We start from the raw sequence: 22,439 nt of genomic DNA, 5'->3' as shown, positions 1-22,439 counted from the left end.
CTCCCACATACTGGGAAATGGGTATGTACTACCATACCTGGTCCCCATCCCCACCCAAGTCTTGCTATATAACCCAGGCTGGCCTCAAACCTATAGCCCTCTTCTCTCCAGTGCTGAAAATAGCAGGCTAGCATCTTTCTATTCGTTCAAATCACACACATACACACACACACACACACGCATGCACGCACGCACGCACGCGCCAGAATTTGCCTCCAAGAATTAGCAAGTTTTTATATAAACCACAGAATATATTTAATTCAAATTAAACATGAAACTAGAATAACATTCGGTCTTTATCAAGTAGCAATTATATTGTTTTGTTTTTTAAAAAAGAACAGTATATTTCTCTCCATATTCTGGCAATCCACAAGGCACGACTCACATCCAGTTTGATGAGGCAACAGAGCCAGCAGTTGCCATCAACGCTCAAGGTTCTGGGGAGGGGAGGAGACACAGACTGTATTTAATACAAAATGATTCTGCAGCAAGTCTGAAGGAACGGAAGCTCCCTCTGGTATGTGTCAACCAAAGTCCGAGTAGCAGGAAGTAGGCAACTTGCATAATTAATGTGTTTTATTAAATAGATAGGTAAGTCTCTTCTTAGTCATTCCAAGTTGCTGTCTGTGTTAACAGCGTGGGCAAAGGCTTCCCATACATTTTTCAGCAGTAATACTCGTTCAACTGTAGGTATTTCTTTGTTCTATCATTTTTGGCATGACTTTTGTCCTATATAAAACAATCCAACTTCTTCACGACACAGGTCATTCAGCTTTGAGTACTGGCCCTTTACCTTCTCCTAGGGCCGTGGGAGTCTAGTCCCGCGTGGTCAGACTTTCCTTCTCCCACTGAAAGCTTTCGCTGTTTTGTCTGTAGGGACAGAGGCTTGCCTGACCCAGTTCCACTCACAGGGTGGAGGGCCAAAGGCTGGCAAGTGGCTTTCTTCACAATGCGGTACTTTCTGTGTCATTGTCAATGTCCAGCAGAATGTGGCCAGGCACTTCTTTGCTTGCCAAGTCTGAAGGTATTTCCGGAAAGATGCTGCGAAGTGATTCTGAAACCCTAGAATTGGTGTCTGGACAAAAACATGAAGAAACATGGTATCAGTGAGGGTAAGGTCCAAGATGCCCCCAAAGGCACTGAGAAGAGAGGCTGGAAGGTTTGAGTCAGCCCACATACAAACACAGTCCCTTTCTAGAGGCTGTAGGAGCCACGAGAAGTGAAGCCCTTGAGAGCCTAGACACAATTGCCTACTATAGTCCACTGGTACTTCTGAGAGCCTGGGCGGCCCTCAGAGATGCGACCCTTGAAATATGCTTGCTTTGAGCAAAGGAAACTCCACTCTCACCTAGCTCTCTAATGACTAACTGTGGGTTCCTAACAACCTCTAAGTTGCAGGGGAAGAGCACCCTGGTGAGAACTAACTTCTGAGGCTATGAGGGTTTCCTTCTGGGGATAAAACTGTGACCTCAACCTCTACTGAGTCAAAGCTGGACTGAGCCGTTCTGAGTTGCAGGACTATCCTGGGCACTGTAGAAAGCTGAGAAGTCCTGGCTTTTACCCACCAGATGCTGGTGGCATACGGACTACTGACCCCACAGAGTGACAACCTGAAATGTCTCCAGGCACTGTTAAGTGTCCCCCCATGGTGTACACATACCATGGTGATAACTAAAGCAGACCACCAAATCTCTAATTACTTTCTTCTAACACTAATACACTGAAATCTTTCCATGTCTTCTTAAGTTGACGGGAAATTCTTTCAGTAAGATGGCAAATGTACGGTCCTTGAGCCACTGCTCCTCCCCTTCCATGCTCACAAGACCCCTTCGCTCACCACAGCTCTCTTCCAGACTACCACCTACCGGGTCCTGATCTGCTTGCGGAGGACATAGTGAATGACAGACATGGCCTTGATGAAACCCACTGGTAAGCCAGGAGACTGGTTTCTGTTCTTTCCCTTAAAGCCCCTCCTTGCCTCTGTCCCTGCAGTTTTGAGCTATGGTCTTCTTTTTCCTAGGTGTATATCCCTTTTCTCACAGACTCCAGGATCAAGAGACTTGTCTTTGCACCATAACTGGGGGAAATGCCTAGATTATGAAGGTGCTGAGAAGTTGAAGGTCCTGGGCATTCAGTGCCATTTCGGACAGTTCAGGTTTTACAGTAACTAGAAAACCAATGGAACGGGTTTGAATCTCCTGGTTCAGAGACAGAGCAGCAGCAGTGTGCATGCACTGAATCAGGGATGTCACAGACCTGTGGCTCACCCCGGGCAAGGGCAGATCTGTCTCGTTCAGTGTCTTACAGCCATGACCGGCACAAAGTAGACACTATGAACCCTATAGCTGGGTAGCTGATGGGCAGATAGTGGGCTGGTGCAAACATCTTTCCAACCCTCCCTTTTCACAGCCTCAGGCAGAGAGGTAGCCATGACTCAAAGGCAGCAGCAAACAAGAAAACCATTGCAAATTCAGTCTCTTCCCCCGTTATCCTACCATGGATGGCACTGCCAGTCCAGAGAGTTCACAAACACTAAGGAACAGGCATGAGCTGGTGGAGCATGCAGAATGCAAAGACATACTAACCAGATTTCTGCTTGTCAGCATCTCTACTTGTGTGCCAGCTATGAACCCTTCCTAGAGAACAAGCTGACTCCTTTTTTCCTCAACCATCAGACAGAGGGAGGTGCCCTGGGGCACCACTTTATCAAGGTGACAAGCCAGCATGAACCAGACATGAAGCAAAGCCAGCAGGTCTGGGCTCTCTGGACATTACATTTCTCTACCTCCCTCAAGAACTGTGCTATTCCTCCATGAGGGTCCTGAAGGAGGAGACATTATCTGAGGAGATAATGGCTGAGGTCTTGAACACCCAGTTCACTGCAGCAAAAAAAAGAGTTACTTCAGAAGATACCCACAGCCTTCTTTTCTTCTCTTTTAATGCTTCTACACATCTCTAGGTATGAATTTATATGCTTTCTATATATAGCTTGGTCTATAAGTTTGTTGGTTGGAGTTAAGTTCATATCACAGATAATTTAATAAATAACAAGAAATCCAGGAAAGAGCATCAAGTAACAGGCCTTGGCCCCAAGGCACAGTGAAGACAGTGTAATGAACTTAGGGCCCCTACAAATAGAACCCTTTGCTGAATGAATATTTTTATTTGGGAAACAGGCCCTCCAGTGGGCAGGACTGGCATACTACAGTTTAGGGTATGATCTAGAAGAATTTTCACTCAAATAATTTTGATTATGTGCTTTAGGTTGTAACTCTTTTCTTCAAAAATGCTATTTTGATAATGACTCATACAAATATCAGATCCAAACACACCCTGAAAAGCAATGCAATGCAAAGTGAAACATCAAACACCACTGCCACTGCCCAGTCTCTCTCTGTCCTCGGTTCTGACATCCTGGATCCTTCTATCCCTGACCAAGCTCTATCTGTGAACAAGAGTCAGTTTCTCGCTACTCCAGCCCAGTGGTTCTCAGCCTTCCTGATGCTGTGACCCTTTAATACCATTCCCATGTTGTGGTGATCCCCAACCATAAAATTGTTTCGTTGATGCTTCCTAATTGTAATTTTGCTACTGTTATGAGTTCTAATGTAAATCTGTTTTCCGATGGTTGTCTGGGGGTTGTGACTCACAGGTTGAGAACCACTGTTCTAGTCAAAGAGGAGATTATACTCACTCTCACTCAATATCTGACTTCCCATGAATATGCCGTCTACATATTAAGCTGCAATTAGAAGAAGCAGCCCAGCAAATGTTTAGCTACAGTCATAACAGCACATGTAGCTGGTGAAATAGTGAGTACTATGCTACGATGTGGGCAATGACATAGGATGTAAAGGAAAATCAAAATGCTGGGGTAAAATTCACACAAGGCAAATGAGATCATGGACCGCAATGTCTTCAGAAAACAAAATGAGGCACCCTTTAAAGGCAGGTGATATGCAGACTTCTGCAACTATAATAAATGAAGATCTGGACAAATGGTACCCCTAACCTCTGCCTCTCTGGGTCCTAGAAGGCCTAGGCTGGCATGTGACATGACAACAGATAACCATCACTCGCTCATCCGCTGCTGACTACGGACTGCTGGAACCTTTCTTAGTCCGTCTAATTTAATTCCTTTACCACGGTGTGCCTTCCCAAGAATGTCTCCGACCCTACAGCACATGCTCTCTCTACTACATCTCAAGTCTGCTGCACAGAGGAAAGGATGCAAATAAAGGAGTCATGAGGCCAGCCCAGGAACCACCTGTTGCACATCTGTGAACACATTTAGTACTTAGAACAATGGACAGCAAGCACGGATAAGGCCAGCCCTCCTTAGTGCATGCACTATTAGTAGGAATGCAGGCAGGCAGGGTTAGGGTGACTGGTTAGTGACAGCCATTAGTGCACAAATATGATCATAAAGTAGCAAAAATGCTTTGGCCAATCAGTTGCCTTTTCCTTACCATTAAACATTCCAATTTCAGTTCTTACTGAATATGGCAGGTCATACATCTAAATTATTTAATAAAACGTTTGAATTAGAATACTCTTTGCTAAAATCCTCCTGCTTTGCAGAGTTACAGTGAGAGTTTGGCATTCAGAATGACTGAGAATCCTTCCCTTCTCCAAAGCTCTCCAGAGCCCTGAACTTTGGGGAGGGGAGTGGACTACCAAGTCAGTTTGGCAGGGTACTCTGCCCACAAGCATTCACCTTAGTCCCTTACCCAGCTCTTTACAATTACATAATTCCGTGGGTGAGATGTTCTCAGGAATCTTTCCAAAGCTCTCCAAGCTAACGCATGCCATAATGGACTGTGCTACTCTTTCCTTTTCCTTGAAAATCACAGGCTATATCCAGGAAGAGTCACTAACAGAATGATAGGGGAGTCCTAATTCCAAACGCTGGCCTCCTGTACATGTCCAAGGGTAGGCCAGTGGATGTTAAGATTAACTTTATGTTAATGCTAAAATAATACAAAGGGAATTACAGAGGCCATGTATTTCTTGTGCTAAGAAAATTTAAAGAAAAGATTAAAAAAAAAATCGGTAGCATCTAAGATCATTTTTAAATGTAAAATTTCACCTATCTAACTATAAAATATAGTGAATGATAAATCAATGAAAACAATCTGTTGGCATAAAACACCACAAGTGACTATGGGTATTACAGAATAGGCATAATTCTGATTTGTAGCCTTCTTTCTAGTCTAGATAAAAGGACAGGGTTGAGTCAAATTTTGGTGTCATAAGTATTAAAGTGTTAAAAGGCTCAGACTAAGATGGGCGGTGGTGGTGCACACCTTTAATCTTAGCACTCGGGAGGCAGAGACAGGTGGATCTCTGTGAGTTCGAGGCCAGCCTGGTCTACAAGAGCTAGTTACAGGATAGGCTCCAAAGTTACAGAGAAACCTTGTCCCAAGAAACAAACAAACAAACAAACAAAAAAGGCTCAGCTTTTTGAGTAGTTGAGTTTAATTACTCAACAACTGGCCCTGAGGAAAGCAGACGGATGCCTGTATCCTTCTCCATCATTTCAACTTGAACTAAGCTGTGAACACTCAGTATATATCCTACAAAAGGCTAAGGTCTCGAATTAAAGCAACTGTACCATACAGGAGTTTTCTGCTGGCCCAATATGTGCCCAAAGGTATGTTCAGATGAGCCTCATTGTTTTAAATGCCCATACAGCTTAGGAAAGCAAAATGTAAGCACGCTGGAATGCAAAGGGACTTAAAGGGAGTTCAGGGGAGATTATTTGGGGGAAGTTTGGAGGGGACACCAATTAAGAAGCTCCATGCAGTTACCTTGGATTTAAGATACAAAATTAAAAATTAAAGCACAAAACACAGGGATGCACAATTTTCTGTGTGATGGTTCCCTGGCCCTCTTCGTTGGGCGATGATAGGCCAGTGACAGGTGAAATGGTACTGAGAAGAACAGAACACTAGGAGAGGCTAACCCAAATGAAAAATGGAACAACACAGTATCTTACTGAGGGTTTCAAACTGAGATCTCAGCCTAGGGACAGCCACCTCTTACATTTGGGGCAAACCAAAGCCAAAAGTGCTTCTGATGGGACAAAAGGCGTAACTATATGCCACACAATGGATGGCTGACTGATGGCTACGGCATGGCCACCCTGAGCACAAAGTCAAAAGCACACACACAGAACATGGCTAAGCAGGAGCGTTTGCAGCTGCAGTCAAGCTGCTGAGGGTCACAGACCTTAGTTCTGGAAACCTTCCCCACCTGTGAGGGCACTGGGAAGGGCATCTAGTGGGAAACAAACAGCAAACAGACCAATGTGGCTTTGTGCTAATCAAATAAATACCCTGCTGTCATAGGAACAGTTCTTAACTATTGATAACATATGTTAAACTATGCATTATACTCCTGGAAAAGATCTTTCTATAGTTAGTTAACTCATTATCTTGGGTGCAGTGCTGGGTCATCATCTATTGAGAAGTCCACTTGTGAGGGCTGAAGAACCAGAGGTACAGTCCAGTGGCTTCCACTAGCATAGCATGCTTCCTTATAGGACAACCCACAGCTAGGCTGCTGTAATTAAAAGCAAGCTGCTGTTAACAAATGCTGCACAGTTCAAATGACCATTAAAAACACTAAAGAACCCATTTCTTTTCAAACTAAAAAGAAAACCCAGTACCTGGAGTAGCAATATTCTTGATATAATAAAATAAAACAATCATGTTTTGTAGGGTATCTATAAAAACATCCCACAAAGTAGCACTACAATCTGTCCAGGGAAGATCCAAGAGGATGATGCGAAAATCTCCACTCATCCCTGCCAAGCCATTTGAGACTAGTATGGATCTGCTTGGGAGATCTGCCTTCCTAGAGCATCTGATTTAGCATATATAGTGCTTTCTACTACATCCACTTCTGAAATTCTGCACTTAGTATGTACATTTTTTACTTTTAGAAAAGTAGTTAAGTCCAGGATGACCTGGAACTTGCTTTGTAAATGAGGCTCCCAATCTCCCATCTTCAAGGATGGACCACCAAGAAGGAATTCAGTAAGAACTCCACTGTATGTCGTACAATACCTTCTACCTGGACTTAAACGCATTACACTTTCTAGTATGTAAATGAAGATAATCTTATACCCAGAAGAAAACTACAGGCTTTATGATCCGTGTCATCGGTATTCATCTCTGTTGTCTTGGCACGAAAACAGCCACAAACCGCTTGACAGAGCAGGTGTGACTGCGCACCCAGCATATGTGACTTGCCCCTGGCTTGAGAATGACTGCCATCAAGAGAAGCCTGAGGGAACCCTGCATCCCTTGCTACTCACCAGTGACGATTCTGGAGGCTGTGGGTGCTGCGGGCACGAGGCTGCCATCCCCTGCGTGGGCACCGGGAGGGTGTGGGGGTGGCGGCACGCTAGGCCGGTTGCGGGGCTTGGGTACCGGCCGTGGCCTTGGGAGGGTTCCATGCGGTTGTGTGGTCTCGCTGTGCGAGGGATTCTGCTTGGCCAAGGGTGGGGTGCTGGGTGGTGTGGGGGTTTGCGGTGGCGTGGGGCCCGGCTCTGGTCCCTGCTCACCCAGCCGGGGCTGTGTGGGGGGCTGCGGTGGCGGGTGGTTGGGCGCCTGAATGGGAGGCATACTGCTGGAGCAGCGGCGCATGCCCTGCGCCTGCTGCGAGGGTGGAGACGGGCTGCGAGTGTTCGGCTTTGGGGACGTGCCTGTGCCTGGAGAGCTCTGACCTCCAGGGTGGCCAGGAGGTGGGTTTCCTGGTTTGGGGGGTGCCGGGGCAGGTTTCTTCACAGCTGCACAGAAGAGTGAAAACAGGGTCAGTAAGAGGAGGATGCGGCATGGCAGGACCTCCATGCCGTCCCCCGTGCATCAAGAGGGGGTCTGCTGTGCGAGCCCCAAACCCCTAGACCAGTTCACCCCCAAGAACATCTGACAAACAGCTATGGAAACCCAAGTAAAAACTGAACTGGACTCTTGTGCCAGGGAAGTCTCTTGGGCGGGAACTGGAACGGAAGATGGCCACTAGAAACAAACAGAAAACTTGAACCCAGTGTGGAATTAATGACCGCTGTCATTGGTGTCTCAGTGGTGACAAATGCAGTCTGATGCTGGACGGTAACTATAGGGTAACAGGGCCAAGTGCTAGTGGGAACACAACTTCTCTGTAAACTTAAACTAGTCCAACATAAGGAATTTATGTAAAAAGCTAAGTATATGATATACAGAGGCCTTTAGTGACCTGTCATTTTACAAGTTCAAAAGAAAGAAAACTGAAAACTGAGGATAACAGAGGCAACACACCCATATAAAACAGCAAACTGTGGGCCCCTCAATGGCCCTTTTTCCAGAGTTCCCTCATGACTTCAGTGTGGGAACAAACCCAGGAGGGAAGAACAGAGAGGCAGCCCACCCCACTCAGAACTCTGCCCAAGGGAGGCGTGAGGAGGGTGGCTGCTGGGGATCGACTCTAGGGCCTCCATGACGGGCAATCTTTCTACCGCTGGGCTACAGCCTCATCTGACTGGTTTTTACTCATGGAAATTCTACCAATTTCAGATACATTCTAGATAGAATTAATTATAAATAAGCCTGCAACTGTTTCCCTAACATGAGCTGAAACAAATTCCTACTCTGAAACCAGCTGAGATCTGAACAGACTGTGGAGGGAGAAGAAGGAGGGGCAGAGAGGAGAACTCTGGACATGTTTCCGTTTCTCCTGAGGTCACACAGACCATCCTGAGACAGGGAGAAGGAATCAGAGGACAGAAGAAAGCGGGTGCCCACTCAGCTGCACACCAGGCTTGCACACGCTGCATGTCCATCCCAGGGGCACACTGTGGGACTGGCCCAGAGTGGTGAAAGGAAGCCCAGGGCAGGCTGGTTATTTTCTAAGCAATCATATACCTAATAAATCATGGAACAGATTCACACCTATGTCCTGCGGCCTCCCTGGATTCTTTTTCTTCTTTTTCACACAGCTTCTCTTCCTATTTATAGGGTCCAGAATCTAGTGGTGCCCACTCTGCTAAACTAGCCTAGAACTCTGAGCCCAGCAATTCAGAAGACCTTTCCCCACAGAAACAACCAGCCAGTTTACAAAGGAAAAGTCCTCTGGAATTAGTTACATTCTGGTTGATGAAAGCAATGAGAAGAAGAGAAAAAAGTTAGTTAGTACTAAGAAGTACTAACTGTAAACTCACACCGAAGAGAAATCCACGCCTGACATTTACAGTGTGGGAGACTCAGGACAGAAAGCCTGAGAACAGGGCAGCAGGGCCCAAGGAAGGGCTGGAGAAAAAAGGGTCTTATCTGGGACCATGGTGGAGGCGCTAGCATGCTGTGTCCTGTGGGGAGGCCTGGGTGTTGTAGAGCCAGCTCTCTGAAAGCAGAGCTATAGGGCAGATGAAAAGGACAGCAGTCTAGGACAGGTAGCAGAAGGATGAAGTGGGGCCTGTAGCCATACCAGTACTGAGCTTGCCTTCCTGCCTAAAAGATGCATTAATGTATATTAACATTTGTGGAGTGCTTTAGAAAAAGTATAGATACACAATGCCATGGGGGAGGGAGAGTGGCAAAAACCTGCAATTCCAGCACCCAGGAAGCTGAGGCTGGAGCGCTTAGGCTGTCTAAGGCTAGCCTGGGCTACACAGTGAGACCAACAATGAATTTAATACTTGTAACACTCCTCCACTTTTGATCCTCCTATATATTACCGCTCCTCATATTTTTATTTCTCCTGGATACGTTAGTAAAGGTCAAGCTAGCATCCTATAACCAGTGTGTACCTTTAGGCTAAAGCCAGAACACATACTTTGGAGTCCAGGGCCTTTCTCCTCCTCTACAACAGCCTTGTATTAAGGGTGGCATTCCTCTCCTGAGGCTGCTGAGCTTCCATGGGTCACTGCAATGGTCTAGTCGGACTTTCTGATGACACTGCCTGTGAACTGCCTGTCATCTCCCCAGCTCACCCGGCTCATCCCAAGCAGCTCCACTGTTTTGCTGCCCTGTTTCATAACTGGCTTTGTGGGGAAAACATTCCAACCCTTCCTAACCTATTCACCTTGGGAGAGTCTGGACACCTCTCTCAAGCAGTCGGTCCTGCTCCTCCCATGTTCCCCATTACAGTATGGTGCCGGAGACATGAGCTTACCCTTGCATGTGAGGATCAAATGAAAAGAGCATGGCCAGAAAGAAAGGGTGCAGAGCAACCAAGCAGAGTGGTCTGGCTCCTGGAGCCCTTGCAGCCCACATGCCTGAGTGTGAGCATCTTTCATGCTGAACACACACAGTTAAGGCATCAGTTGAAGAACTAAGATCTAGTAAGGGAAGAGGCTCTCACTGTTGCCGTGCATAGTTCTAAGGGCCTGACCCTGGACAAAGTGCTGCAGCCTCTCTGGAACTATGGTGGCTCCTCTTTTCTCCTAACCCGCCTCTCCCAAAGGCCGATATGCACACTCCCATGAGCACATGTACAAGAAGTCTATGCAACGTTATCACAGGCCTAGTGCTATGGTTTCAGTACCCCGCCCCCAGGCTGTGTGTTGGTGTTGGGAGGCAAAGCCTAGTGGGAGGCCTGGGGAGGAGCCTCATGAATGGATCCTTGCCTTTCTGGAGGGAATAGGTGCTCTAAGGTGGGAGTCTGGCTCCCTAGCTCTCTTCTGAAGCCCCCTTCCCTTCTGCTTTGCACAATGCCCTCACCATATGCTGAGCAGAGACTGGCACCATGTATCCTTGGATTTCCCAGTCTCCAGGACTAAAAACCCAAAGAAATCTCTTCCCTTTATAAGTCAGACAGTCTCAGTCCTAACACCCAGTTATCCTGGTGACCCCGAGGTGTGACTTCCCTGCTGTATCATGTCTACACCCTCCTCATCCCTCCTACCTGAAGGGTTGTCAATGCTAAAGGACTGTCTTTCTCCAGTCTTAATTTCAGGGAGATGTACAGACACACACACACAACTCAGAAGCATATGCTTCACACATGTGCCCCTTGCTATGATAAATTCCCTGTCTCTTGGTATCCACATTATAAGACCCTGTAAGGTGCGGATCTTTTACACTCTAGTAAGCACTGTTAGGGAACTCAGGGCAACCCTATCAACATGGAATTTAACTGGCTTGACCTGGAGTAAGAGGTGTGGCTTCCCTGGTACATCTCGGAGCTTGTTCCTCTCTAGACTATGGTTCCTCCACTTCAGCACCACTAACAAGATGAGCTGCACATTACTTCAGAAGACTGTACACTATGGTTGCTTGCTAGCATCCATGGCCTTTGTCCCCTAAATAGATGTAACCTCTTTCCTTTTGAGACAACCAAAACCAGCTCCAGATATTAACAAAGGTTCAGCATCAGGGATTGCGGTGTTTTGAATGAAAAAGGTTCCCACAGGCTCATGTGTTTGAATGCTTAGACACCAGTTAGTAGAATTGTTTGAAAGATTAGGAGGTGTGGCCTTGGTAGAGGAGGTGTGTCATTGGGGGTGGGCTCTTTAAACCTCAAAGCCCACCCCAGGCCCAGTGTATCTCTATGTGTCGACTGCTTGTGGATCAAGATGTAAAGCTCTCGCTACTGCTCCAATACCATGCCCGCCTGCTTCCTGCCATGAATCCATGGACTGACCCTTTGAAACTGTAAGCAAGCCCAAGATGAAATGCCTTCATCTATAAGAGTTGCCTTGCTCATGGTGTCTCCTCACAGCACTAGAACAGTGACTTGGGAAGGGAGAAAGTCAGTTTCAGTTCTTCTAGTCTATGAGGTTCCGAGAGTCCAGACCACATGAGCTTGCTGAGTCCCATCTCCGTGGCAGGCACACATAAGGACAGGATGCTGAGGTGCACAGATAGGAAAGACCTGAGCTCGCTAAGATCTTGGAGAGAATAATAAACAAGACTTAAAAATTCATGTTAAGACAAATGTTCAGTAGCGAGGACAATGCCTCAGGCAGGTAAAGCAATGGCTATGCAAAGGTGAGGACAAGAGCCCATGTAGAGCCAGGCACAGGAGCACACACCTGGGATGCCATGGCTCCAGTGGAGGGGTGGGAGGTGGAAATAAGAGAAACCCCATAAGCTCCCATGCTGCTGGCACAGCATACACAGTGGAAAAACAAGAGGGAAGGTGAGGCCCAACACTCAAGGCTGTCTTTCGACTTCCACGTGTGCACTGTGGCCAGGGGCTTTGGAGGATTAAAGAAGAAAGAAAAACACTCTGACAAATATCCCCAGCAAAACCAAAGAGCAGCAGGACAGAATGACTTGTGCTTGTGGCAGAGATGGGATTTGGTGACATAACTTCTTTGTGTTTGAAAGCAATGGCCCTGGCTGCTGGGTTGAGGAGAGCAAAGGAGACAGATGGAAACTGTTTAGATTATGTTACTCCAAAGCCAGAAAACCCCGTGCCCTGAAGCTCCAGTTCACAGAGCTTAGAAGCAGAGAGGCTGCAGTGGCTCCCAATCACAGCAAGACTTGGGATCCCAAACCCCTAGGGACCCAGGAGTGGCTCCAGAGCCCTCTTCCTGCTGTTAAGTTCCTGCACTTCGCTTCTCTATTTTCTTCAGTTTCTTCCATGTTTTCCCTCTTTAACGACTGATTTTCCTGCTTGTTATTTGGTAACAGTCATGAAAAATATTTCTCAGGGCTTTCATAACCGACTCTTTGGAGTAATTACAGGAAATTCTTCCACCCTCCCAAGCACAAGGAGTGCAGGTCACTTACCTCGACGCACAGTGTGAGGACTGGGACCAGCTGCACTGTGAGGTGTGCCCACCGAGAGCTGATGGGAGCTGCCACCTGCCTGGGCCTGGCTTGGGCCCGTGGTCACCTGGTTGTTGTTTCTTCCTGGTGCAGGGACAGCTGCAGATGCAGCGTCTTTTGGTTTTGGAGGGCTGAGAGGGTAAAGGTGAAGTTAGATATCAGGCATTCCCTGAAAGAAAAGCTAAGCACTCCATAGCATGGTTGTTCCTTGGTACGGGGTTTGGGGTGGGAAGTCACAGGACTTCCTACAGATACCAAAATTCAAGGATGCTCAAGCCCTGTATGTAAAACTCATCAGAATCTGTCAGCACCTTTCTGTGTACCTTAAGTCAACTCTCATAATAAGCAATAAAGTGGAAGAGCTACGGGAATGTCTGGAGAATGGCAAACAAGATATTCGATACAATGGTTTGTTTTTAAGATTGTGTGAGCTGGGCGGCGGTGGTTCACACCTTTAATCCTAGCACTCAGGAGGCAGAGGCTGGTGGACCTCTGAGAGTTTGAGGCCAACCCAAGTTGCAGACTCCAAAGCAACACAGAGAAACCCTGTCTCAAAAAAAAAAAAGGTGTGTTTGTGTGCACATACAGGCTTGGAGAAGCTAGAAGACTAGAGTTACGGGTGGTTGCAAGCCTGTGGGTGCTGAGACCTCAACTCTGGTCATTTGAAAGAGCACCAAGTAATTTTAACCACTGCTCCATCTCTCCAGCCCTACAGAGACAGTTCTGTTGTTGTTGTTGTTAAATTATCTGAACCACAGTCAGCTGGATCTGTGGATACCAGAACCCAGGAAGATGAGGGTTATTTGAAATTTTAAATAGCTTGTACTGGGCTAGTAAGCTGATAATTACTCAGAGACTAGACATTTCGAGATTCCCTGCAATAGACTAAGCTTCAGCTACTCTGCCACAGAAACTAAGGCCAGACACTTCAGACCACCCACAGGAAACCTCAAGTTCTGTTTTGCATGTACTTAAACTGGGCGCTATTTTAAGAAAATAAGGTTTGGGGATTTGTGTTAGCTATTGTACAAAATGAACATTGCAAAGTGACACTCTGATTATGAAGGGCTTAAGTAACATTGTCTGGATCGAGAGAAGAGAAATTCCGAGAAGCTGCTTGATGGTTCAGTCTAAAGCTGACAGCACCAGGGGAAGGGTCAACTCAGGCTTCCTACTTCCTGGTTCACAACTTTCTACACCAAATATTACAGTCATTTTGTCAAGGTCACCAAAGGGCAGATGTGAAGAATGCAGAAAAATATCTCAGCATAAGAAACAAAGGGAAGACTGATGGCCGGCATTCCCTCCCCTGCAGTAAAGACTAGCTACTTTCTTCTTTAGCTTCGGCTAAACAAACAATGTCACGAGGAAATGAAGATGTGTGCATTTGCTTACACTCTCTTTCTGACATAAAAAATATTCCCCTAAGACCAAGCCATGTATGGAGGAGGGGTCACGAAAAAGCCAGCACGGCATCTACGGCACATACACAGTGCTGGCCAAGGGCAAAGCTTAAGACTTCTTGACTGAGAGATGAACTTCCCTAGATTATAGGAACGGAGGAGGACTCAGGAATGCAGAGAAGCACTGGGTCCAGCTATGGTAAGAGAATAAGAGTCCTATCCTGTGCTTCTGTTTCTCTCTGATGCTGTCTGCCATGTTTGAGACAAGGTCTCACCATTACCTAGACTGGCCTGGAACTTGTGATCCTTCTGCCACTCAAGGAACTGGGATTATGGGCTGCACCACCAGGACCAGGTATATTCCTATCTTATCAACAACCTCACTTCCCTCAACCAAAAGATGCAATGAGAGGTTCTCCAAGGAAAATGCACCTGAGTGTGGTAAACTATGCATGGGTAAGTGAGTAATGGGCATACTCATTTCACCTTATATACGATCATTTGGCACTGTGTGGCTGGCCAAAGACGAGGTCAAAAACAGTGACAATTAAAAAAATGCACTCTCTGGCACGGCTCATCTTCTGCACAGCCAGCCATCAGCTCTGAACCAGAGAAAACTGTGGCCTCTGCCTGATGGGCATGGAGAACTGAATAACACCAGCAGAATGAAGATCTCCAATCTGAAGGCATCTCCTCTTAAAAGTGATTTACTGTGAAGCCCAACTTCAAGTGGCTTGTCAAAAGTTCAAGTGACTGAACAGGCCTTTTAAGGAGACATGGCATTTTATTTTCTTCCTTGAACCCATGTGGCAGCTCCCTGTACAACTGAAAGCCCCGAGTGGTGGAGGAACCCTGAGTCACCCAGTGTGCTGGCAGCCCGGCGCAACAGCAGCTACTTGGTGAATCTGTGCAACTGAACGTAATTCCTGAATGCGAGGATGGATGACAAATGCCAAGAGCACTGTGACTCAGCTAGCTCACTGCTTTCAAATGCTTCTTAGCTAGCAGCCTGAGTGACAACAGGCAGAGTGCATGTGAACACCGACAGCTGTACACTGAAGAGGCTGAGCACACCGTTAGACACCTGTTAGTCTCTGCAGCACCAGAGCACACAAACAAGTATTGCTTTTCTCTGAAAACAGAAAAGCAAACAAGCAATTTGCAGTCTTTTCTCCCCTCTAACCAAAGGCATGAAAGCAAATCTGATTCATTCTCTGGGCATGGCTACCCCGCCAAAGACTGCCACCTGGAAGAAGGTAGGGGCATCTAGCCTTGACTGCCAGCAGAAGTGGGCTCCTTACCTGCTGTCACCTGGGTTCAGCCCCTGCTCCAATATGCCCGCAGAAGAGGGGACAGGCCCACCCCCTGAGCTGCTGTCAGCCCTAGAGCTCTGAGAAGAGGGCTCTGGACCTGCTGGAGCCAAGGTGTTGCCATCTGTGGGCGGGAGTGGTGGCTGGAAAGCAGGGGATATATGCTTTCTATTTAGAGTGCCACCCCGCCGATGAGCCTGGAAGTCCATAAGCTTCACACCAAAGCTACACAGAGAGAAGAAAACAGTCAGCACACCACGCAAGCCAACTAAGGAGACGGAAGCCCGCTGGTCCTCACGGGTCAAAACCACAAATGGGACGGCCGCCCACATTCCCCGGCATGCAGTTAGGTGGCAAGCTTGTGTCAGTGGTCATCCCAGTTATCAAAGTGAGTGCTTGGATCTGGCTTTAAGCCTCAGCAAAGCCAGCACCTCACACTGATCAGGTTGGTGTGTGCAGCTGAAAGCGAACAGGCAGGCCTCACGTGGAGAAACATGATGTTCTGTGTCAATTTCCCTATGACCTGATTCCCACCTCAAACCTGAGTGTGGGAAAGAGGTGGAAGCCAGGCCCAGAAGCATACCAGTGCTGGCAAGAACACACCACACTGCTTCTCGGCTTGCATGGGATACAGAAACATTCACGTGTACATATGAGGAAACAGCTGAAAGCTAGGTATGGCTGGAAAAAACTGTTGCTTTTGGGAGGGTGGCATCTGGAGGACGGTGCAGAAGGAAGACACTCTTCCTTCAAGACCATTAATGCATAGATTCAGAACCTTTTTTTTTAAGTTTGGAAAAGTAAAAGATACGGGACTCCATTAACTGATGTTTACTGGAGAATACACAAAGCAGATAGCTGACAATGGTGTGTCATGGCTAGTGAGTCTTGTAATGCTGAAAGTTGAAATAGGGGACTAACTGTTCTACTAGGCCCCCAGGGAACAATGGTAAGGCGCTGAATGGTGCTCAGGTGTCAGAACTCAATTATACAGGATGATGGTGGATTTATTTCAGAGAGAGACCAGGGAAGTAAAGCTGTCTGGAATAAGAGAAGGCCACTGTGAGACTCAGCCCGACGACCCTGGATGAAGACAGTGTGCTGCTTAACACAGCTCTTATGGGGAGCTACAATAAGTTGCTCTCTAAAGGCGAGAATCATACATGGTCTAAATTAGCACCGAACATCTCATAAATTGTCATAGACAATATGATGGAAAGATGCTGCCTCTAAGTTTAAAACATACGTTTTCCCCCTCTAAGAACTGTCAAATTCTGGGGCTTCTCCAGCTCAATGTTAGATTCAGCAGTTAGCAAATATAGCAAGACCAAGTAATGTCAAAAATATGCTTCTTCACAGCTCACTGGAAAATGTGGTTATCCTTTTATCCACATTATCCTCAGCCAAAATCCACACGTCTTATTATGTTTCTTTTCTCTTGTTTCCTAACACTCAAATACACTGGTGGATTTAATATGTGTGATGCCATTCCATTGTGGGGCACATAAGGGCATCAAATAAAGTCTGACACACAAAGCATGGATGTTAATAGACAATCTACCCCACACACACTTTGTGGTCAGATTAACGCCTGCAGAGACTGACAGTGTGGTTTCTGAATTATCTAGACTTTGTAAGGCAGGATTACACAGGGGGTCCTTAAGCCAGTACAAGATACATGGGTCAAATGTCCTCCTACACGATACCTACTATTTCTGTGGAAGTGACCAACTCCATACGTACCTCTCCTTCTTCACTAAGTCCCCCTCCATCACTGCCATGCTGACAGGCCGCTTCCTCTCCAGAGTCCCCGAGTCAGAGTCATTTCCAGTGTGGGTTGAGTGATTAGAATTTGGGGTAGCAAGAGGAACAAATGCTTCTGATACATTGAATTCTATCTCTGTCATAAGAGAGATAGATAAATGTGAGACTTGGCACAAATGGGAAGCTCTCCAACACCCCAGTGGAATGACAGCCTCCATATTCCACAAGGGCAGCTCAAGCACTCTGATTTGAAAAACAGATCCTGACCCCAGTGGGAGGCAAGCCAAGAAAGGCCAGCTGAGCACACACTTCTACTGCTCTTAAGAGAAATCCGAGAATACAGAAAGAAACAAGGACCATGGAGAACTTACTGAACCATTTAAAAAGTGACAGATCAGTACTTTGATATAAAATAGGAATGAAAAACATCATCAAATGCTCAATGTTTATGGCATTTTTTTGTTTTTTATTTTTTGCAAGAAACACTTTTTTGAAGGAAATCCCAGACAGCATGTCGATCTTCAGTCTCCTATTCATCTTCGCTAAGTAATTGCAATGAGTGATTCTTGAGGACAGGAAGACAGAAGAGAAGAACTGAGCCCAGCCCTGGCATCAGGAGCTTACACTACAGTGCACTGGGCAGCTGGGCTGCACTGAGAAAAGCAGGGCTGGGACATGTGTACTCAACACATATGCAACCAGTTCCTGAAGAGGAACCCATGGGAATCTCTGTGAATCCCAGGATTGCAACAAGAGAAATTGGAAAATTAATCAGCTACAGAATGAAAATGTAGTTCTCTGACTTCACAAACCAGGTCCAATCAGCCCTAGCCTTGCCTGCTTTACTTTGTATCTTTGCACAAACCAAACAACCATGCAGGTAGAGTCAAGAAGAAACCCTGTTCTCAGGGAAGGGCCTCTGGGCAGTCAGTATCACCCACCCCTGAAAACAGATCCTGGCTCCCTTTTCCCAGCATCCGAGTTAGTCAAACCTTTCTCTCTCCAATATCCTAATTTGCTATATATTTTAAGTTTATTTTATCTATGTGGCTGCCTTCTCAGGGAACCCAGGTTCCTTCAGAGAAGACAGTATGCAATCATAGCAATGAATAAGCACATAATATATACTGTGTGAATATGTTTTAGTGAAGTTGAAGGGAATGGGAAATAATATAATTACCATTGTATCAAAATGTAAATGCACATGTATAAAATCCAAAGCAGTGTGAGAAAGTGAAACCAATTACATAATCATCAACAAGTTTTCTTCTTTTTAAAAATGTGGTATACTGTAGAAGAATGAAAACAGACCCACATCTATCACCATGCACAAAACTCAAGTCCAAATGGATCAAAGACCTCAACATAAAGTCAGCCACACTGAACCTTATGGAAGAGAATGTGGGAAATACACTTGAATGCATTGGCAAAGGAGACCACTTCCTGAATATAGCCCCGGCAGCATAGACACTGAGAGAAACAATCAATAAATGGGACCTCCTGAAACTGAAAAGCTTCTGTAAAGCAAAGGACACAGTCAACAAGACAAAACAACAGCCTACAGAATGGGAAAAGATCTTCACTAACTCCACATCAGTCAGAGGTCTGATCTCCAAAATATACAAAGAACTCAAGATACTGGTCACCAAAAGATCACATAATCCAATAAAAAAAATGGAGTACAGACCTAAACAGAGAAACCTAAAATGGCTGAAAGACACTTAAAGAAATGTTCAACATCCTTAGTCATAAGAGAAATGCAAATCAAAACAGCTCTGAGATTCCATCTTTTTTTTTTTGTCTTTTTTTTTTCTGAGATTCCATCTTATACCTATAAGAATGACCAAGATCAAAAACACTGATGACAAGTTATGCTGTTGGTGGGAATGCAAGATGATACAACCCCTTTGAATGTCAGTGTGGCGATTTCTCAGAAAATTAGAAAACAACCTTCCTTAAGACTACTTTTAGGTATATATCCAAAGAATATTCACTCAATCGTGCCACAAGGACATGTGCTCAACTATGTTCATAGTAGCTTTGTTTGTCATAGCCAGAACCTGGAAACAACCTAAATGTCCCTCGATAGAAGAATGGATAAGGAAAATGTGGTACGTTTACACAATGGAGTACTACAAAGTGGAAAAAAAAAATAACGACATCTTGAATTTTGCAGGAAAATGGATGGATCTAGAAAACATTATTTTGAGTGAGGTAACCCAGACACAGAAAGACAATTATCACATGTACTCACTCATAGGTGGTTTTTAAACATAAAACAAAGAAAACCAGCCTACAAACCACAATCCTAGAGAACTTAGACAACAATGAGGACACTAAGAGAGACATACATAGATCTAATCTACATGGGAAGTAGAAAAAGACAAGATCTCCTGAGTAAATTGGGAGCATGGGGACCTTGGGGGAGGGTTGAAGTGGGGAGGGGAAAGGCAGAGAGGGGAGCAGACAAAAATGTAGAGCTCAATAAAAACCAATAAAAAGTGGTATATAACTGTGATATAGCTTCAGGAATCAATGAGTCTGGAACCATGATTACCTTCAGGGAAGAACCAATCTGCATGTTGGATGATAGGCTCAATTACCGCAACCACGTGGACAGATGTGGCAGCTGCTATTTCAGCCAGTGTTCTGCAAGGAAGTTTACATAATTAAAATTCTCCACCATGGCAGTCTCATTTCTGCAGGCTGCCAGGGCATCTCAAAGATTGCTGATGGATAAAATACTTACACACAGATACAAAATTTAAACCCACAGGCCCTATCCTATGAGTTTGTCTGTAATGGCCCAAGAGGAAAAATTATCCAACTACTATCAATCCTTCCTCAGCAGAGTGGTAACCACTGCTGTGTCCAATGGGCGGGCACCAGGGCAGTGACACCAAGAATTAAAGATTCATCAAAGCTGGGTCTGAAATTGACTGGAAGAGGGCTTGCATTTCCACACTGCAACATTAGCACATCTGATAGGCAGACCCAAGATCATCCCAAACTACTGCTGCCCACGATGCCACCAAGCACATAAATTCTAAGTATCCTCATAGCCCCTGCCTTTTCATGGCAGGGCAACATACATAATATATGCTCTGGTTCAAGATAATAGTCCAGATACTGAAAGGGTTTGTTACTAGGGCTCAAGAAAAAAAAAATATACAGTCACTATCACTGTCACCAAACATCCTTAAGCAAAACACTACCAAAGCAAGCCACTTGCAATGTGCCTGGCGGTTACAATGCACCCACAAAGTCTTAGGTTCTCAAAAGACCTAAGTTGATTTTCATATGTTATGGAGCCGTTACAGTTTAGACATAAAGTGTCCCCAAGTGTTTAAGGCTTGGTTCCTAAGCAGTGGATTCAATCTTGGAGAGGGACTGGGATATAAGGGCTCTGACCTAATCAATGGATTCATAATTTGATGGCGTTATTAGGAGTTGGGGCATGGAGGGAGCTGGTCACTGGGGTGTATGTGTCATGAGTTACTATCTTCTGAGTCAAGCAACATCCATCTTGGCGAGTTCAGCTGCCCCCCTCTCACCCTGGCAAAAGATCAACCCAGCAGGGTAGTTGATGGTGTACACCTCTGCACAGAAGGGTAGTTGATGGTGTACACCCCTTCACAGAAGGGTAGATCAAGGCACGAGACACTCACCTGAATATCCAGCTGCTCTTGACCCACCTGGGCCTACTTGACCAAGTACCCTGGGGTGGGGTGGGCTGTGGAGTATTATATAGGCTGAGGAAGACCAGTGTTGGAGCTCTACCTATATGGCTATGAGGGAAGCCCTCATCTCTGTTCAGTAAGGCTTTCCAGATGCAGCCAGTTGGGGCGGGAGTGCCCACACCCCTATAAGTAATCACTGCACCGAGGCTCTGGAAGGAAGCCCAGTAATTCACTGGTTCCCCAGAATGCACTGTGGCAGAACCAAGCCTCAGTTTGTTGCTGGGACATCAGGAGAAGAGCCAGACGCTGCTTTACAACTCTAGGAAGGAATTTTATCAACAGTGCCTTAAAGACTCTGCTCCTTTCCTCTCTGGTTCTCTGCATCCTGGCCAGTGCGAAGTAGGTGACACTTTCTGCCTTGTCAGATGCTCACAGCCATGGAAGCAGCTGATACTTGAGACCAGGAGCCTAAATAAATAATTCCTACTTTTAAGCTGTTCTCTCAGGTAACTGTAACCATAATGAAAAATCTGAATCACGGGGGCCTGATGTAGGAATCGAAACTGGATTCCTAGAAACTTTGATTCTCGGGTCTGACTGCCTCAAACCAACCTCTCCTGTCTTAATGTCACTTTAACCTCAGCCCCTATCAGACAGTATCACCCATCTTCTAACCAAGCAATTCCAGCACAATGCAAGCTCTGCTGGCAAATTACCCTTTCCCCTTCCTCACTGAGGATTCTGACCAGCTTTCATGCCCAAGTGCCTCACCACACTGGGAGACTGTCCACCTGCATTCTATTCCAGTGATCCCTTTTAAAGAGACTCTGCTGATTATTCACAAAGCTTCCTTTCAGGCCTTTTGCAGAATTTTGGAGCTCCTTCCTAGCCTTTGTTTACGGCGTTTCCTGACAAGTTTCTGGGTGTTAGAAAGTGTGTCTATTACTGTTAAATGTACTGACTTTTAACCAGCTGAGCCACACTGCTTTTTTTCCTTTGAATATTCTTCTTGCCCCCAGAGTTAAACGCCTACATCACTTTCTGTGTTGGTGTTTTGGTCGGGGTTTATCTGCTCTATGATCTCTGCAGTTAGCCTGTCGTCCTACTTATTTGTAGTTTTGCTTTATTACACCGTATGCTGAAATAAGACTGGGCATACACGAGCAAGGGAATGACTGATTTGAACTGTGTCTTTGCAAAGCAGGCCAGCAGCAATGATGTAGTGATGGGTAAGGACACAGACTCTGACCAGTGTCTGACCCCACCACTGCCTGGGCAAAAGACTGGTTTGCCTCAACTCAGCATCCTCATCTACGGATCTGGGAATAGCACTTAGTGCACAAGATGATGTGTGAGGACAAAGATCATCCGCAGATGACAACCTGCTCTCCAGCTGATCTCTTGTGCCCACCTCTTCTACTTAACCCACACTGCTCAATGCCAGCAAAAGCTTCCTAAATGCAGCCCTGTGAAGTCGCTCTGCTTAGGATACTATCAGTTACCTCCATACTGCTGTGACAGAAAGGC

The 22,439-nt window shown here is 45.9% G+C and overlaps 1 protein-coding gene across 7 annotated transcripts in view; it reads right to left on the bottom strand.

The window, feature by feature from the left end:
• Positions 1-230: 230 nt before the first annotated feature.
• Arhgap17 (Rho GTPase activating protein 17) overlaps positions 231-22,439 on the bottom strand; it is a 92,439-nt gene continuing 70,230 nt past the window's right edge. Inside the window, exons 15-21 of one of the 7 annotated variants that reach the window (XM_048460447.3) lie at positions 19,790-19,881; positions 17,212-17,368; positions 15,460-15,693; positions 12,717-12,886; positions 7,322-7,795; positions 6,256-6,279; positions 231-1,075 (exon numbers count right to left, since the gene is read on the bottom strand). In XM_048460447.3, the coding sequence (XP_048316404.1) occupies positions 945-1,075; positions 6,256-6,279; positions 7,322-7,795; positions 12,717-12,886; positions 15,460-15,693; positions 17,212-17,368; positions 19,790-19,881 (1,282 nt within the window). In that variant the 3' untranslated portion in view covers positions 231-944. Of the gene's footprint in view, positions 1,076-4,469; positions 4,519-6,231; positions 6,280-7,321; positions 7,796-12,716; positions 12,887-15,459; positions 15,694-17,211; positions 17,369-19,789; positions 19,882-22,439 lie in introns of all 7 variants that reach the window. The other 6 variants (XM_048460449.3, XM_048460450.3, XM_048460451.3 and 3 more) reach the window with 6 other exon arrangements.

This window comes from Myodes glareolus, chromosome 7 (genome assembly GCF_982192425.1).
Source record: "Myodes glareolus chromosome 7, mMyoGla1.1, whole genome shotgun sequence".
Classification (NCBI taxonomy): Eukaryota; Metazoa; Chordata; class Mammalia; order Rodentia; family Cricetidae; genus Myodes; species Myodes glareolus.
This window is presented reverse-complemented; position numbering and strand designations above follow the sequence as displayed.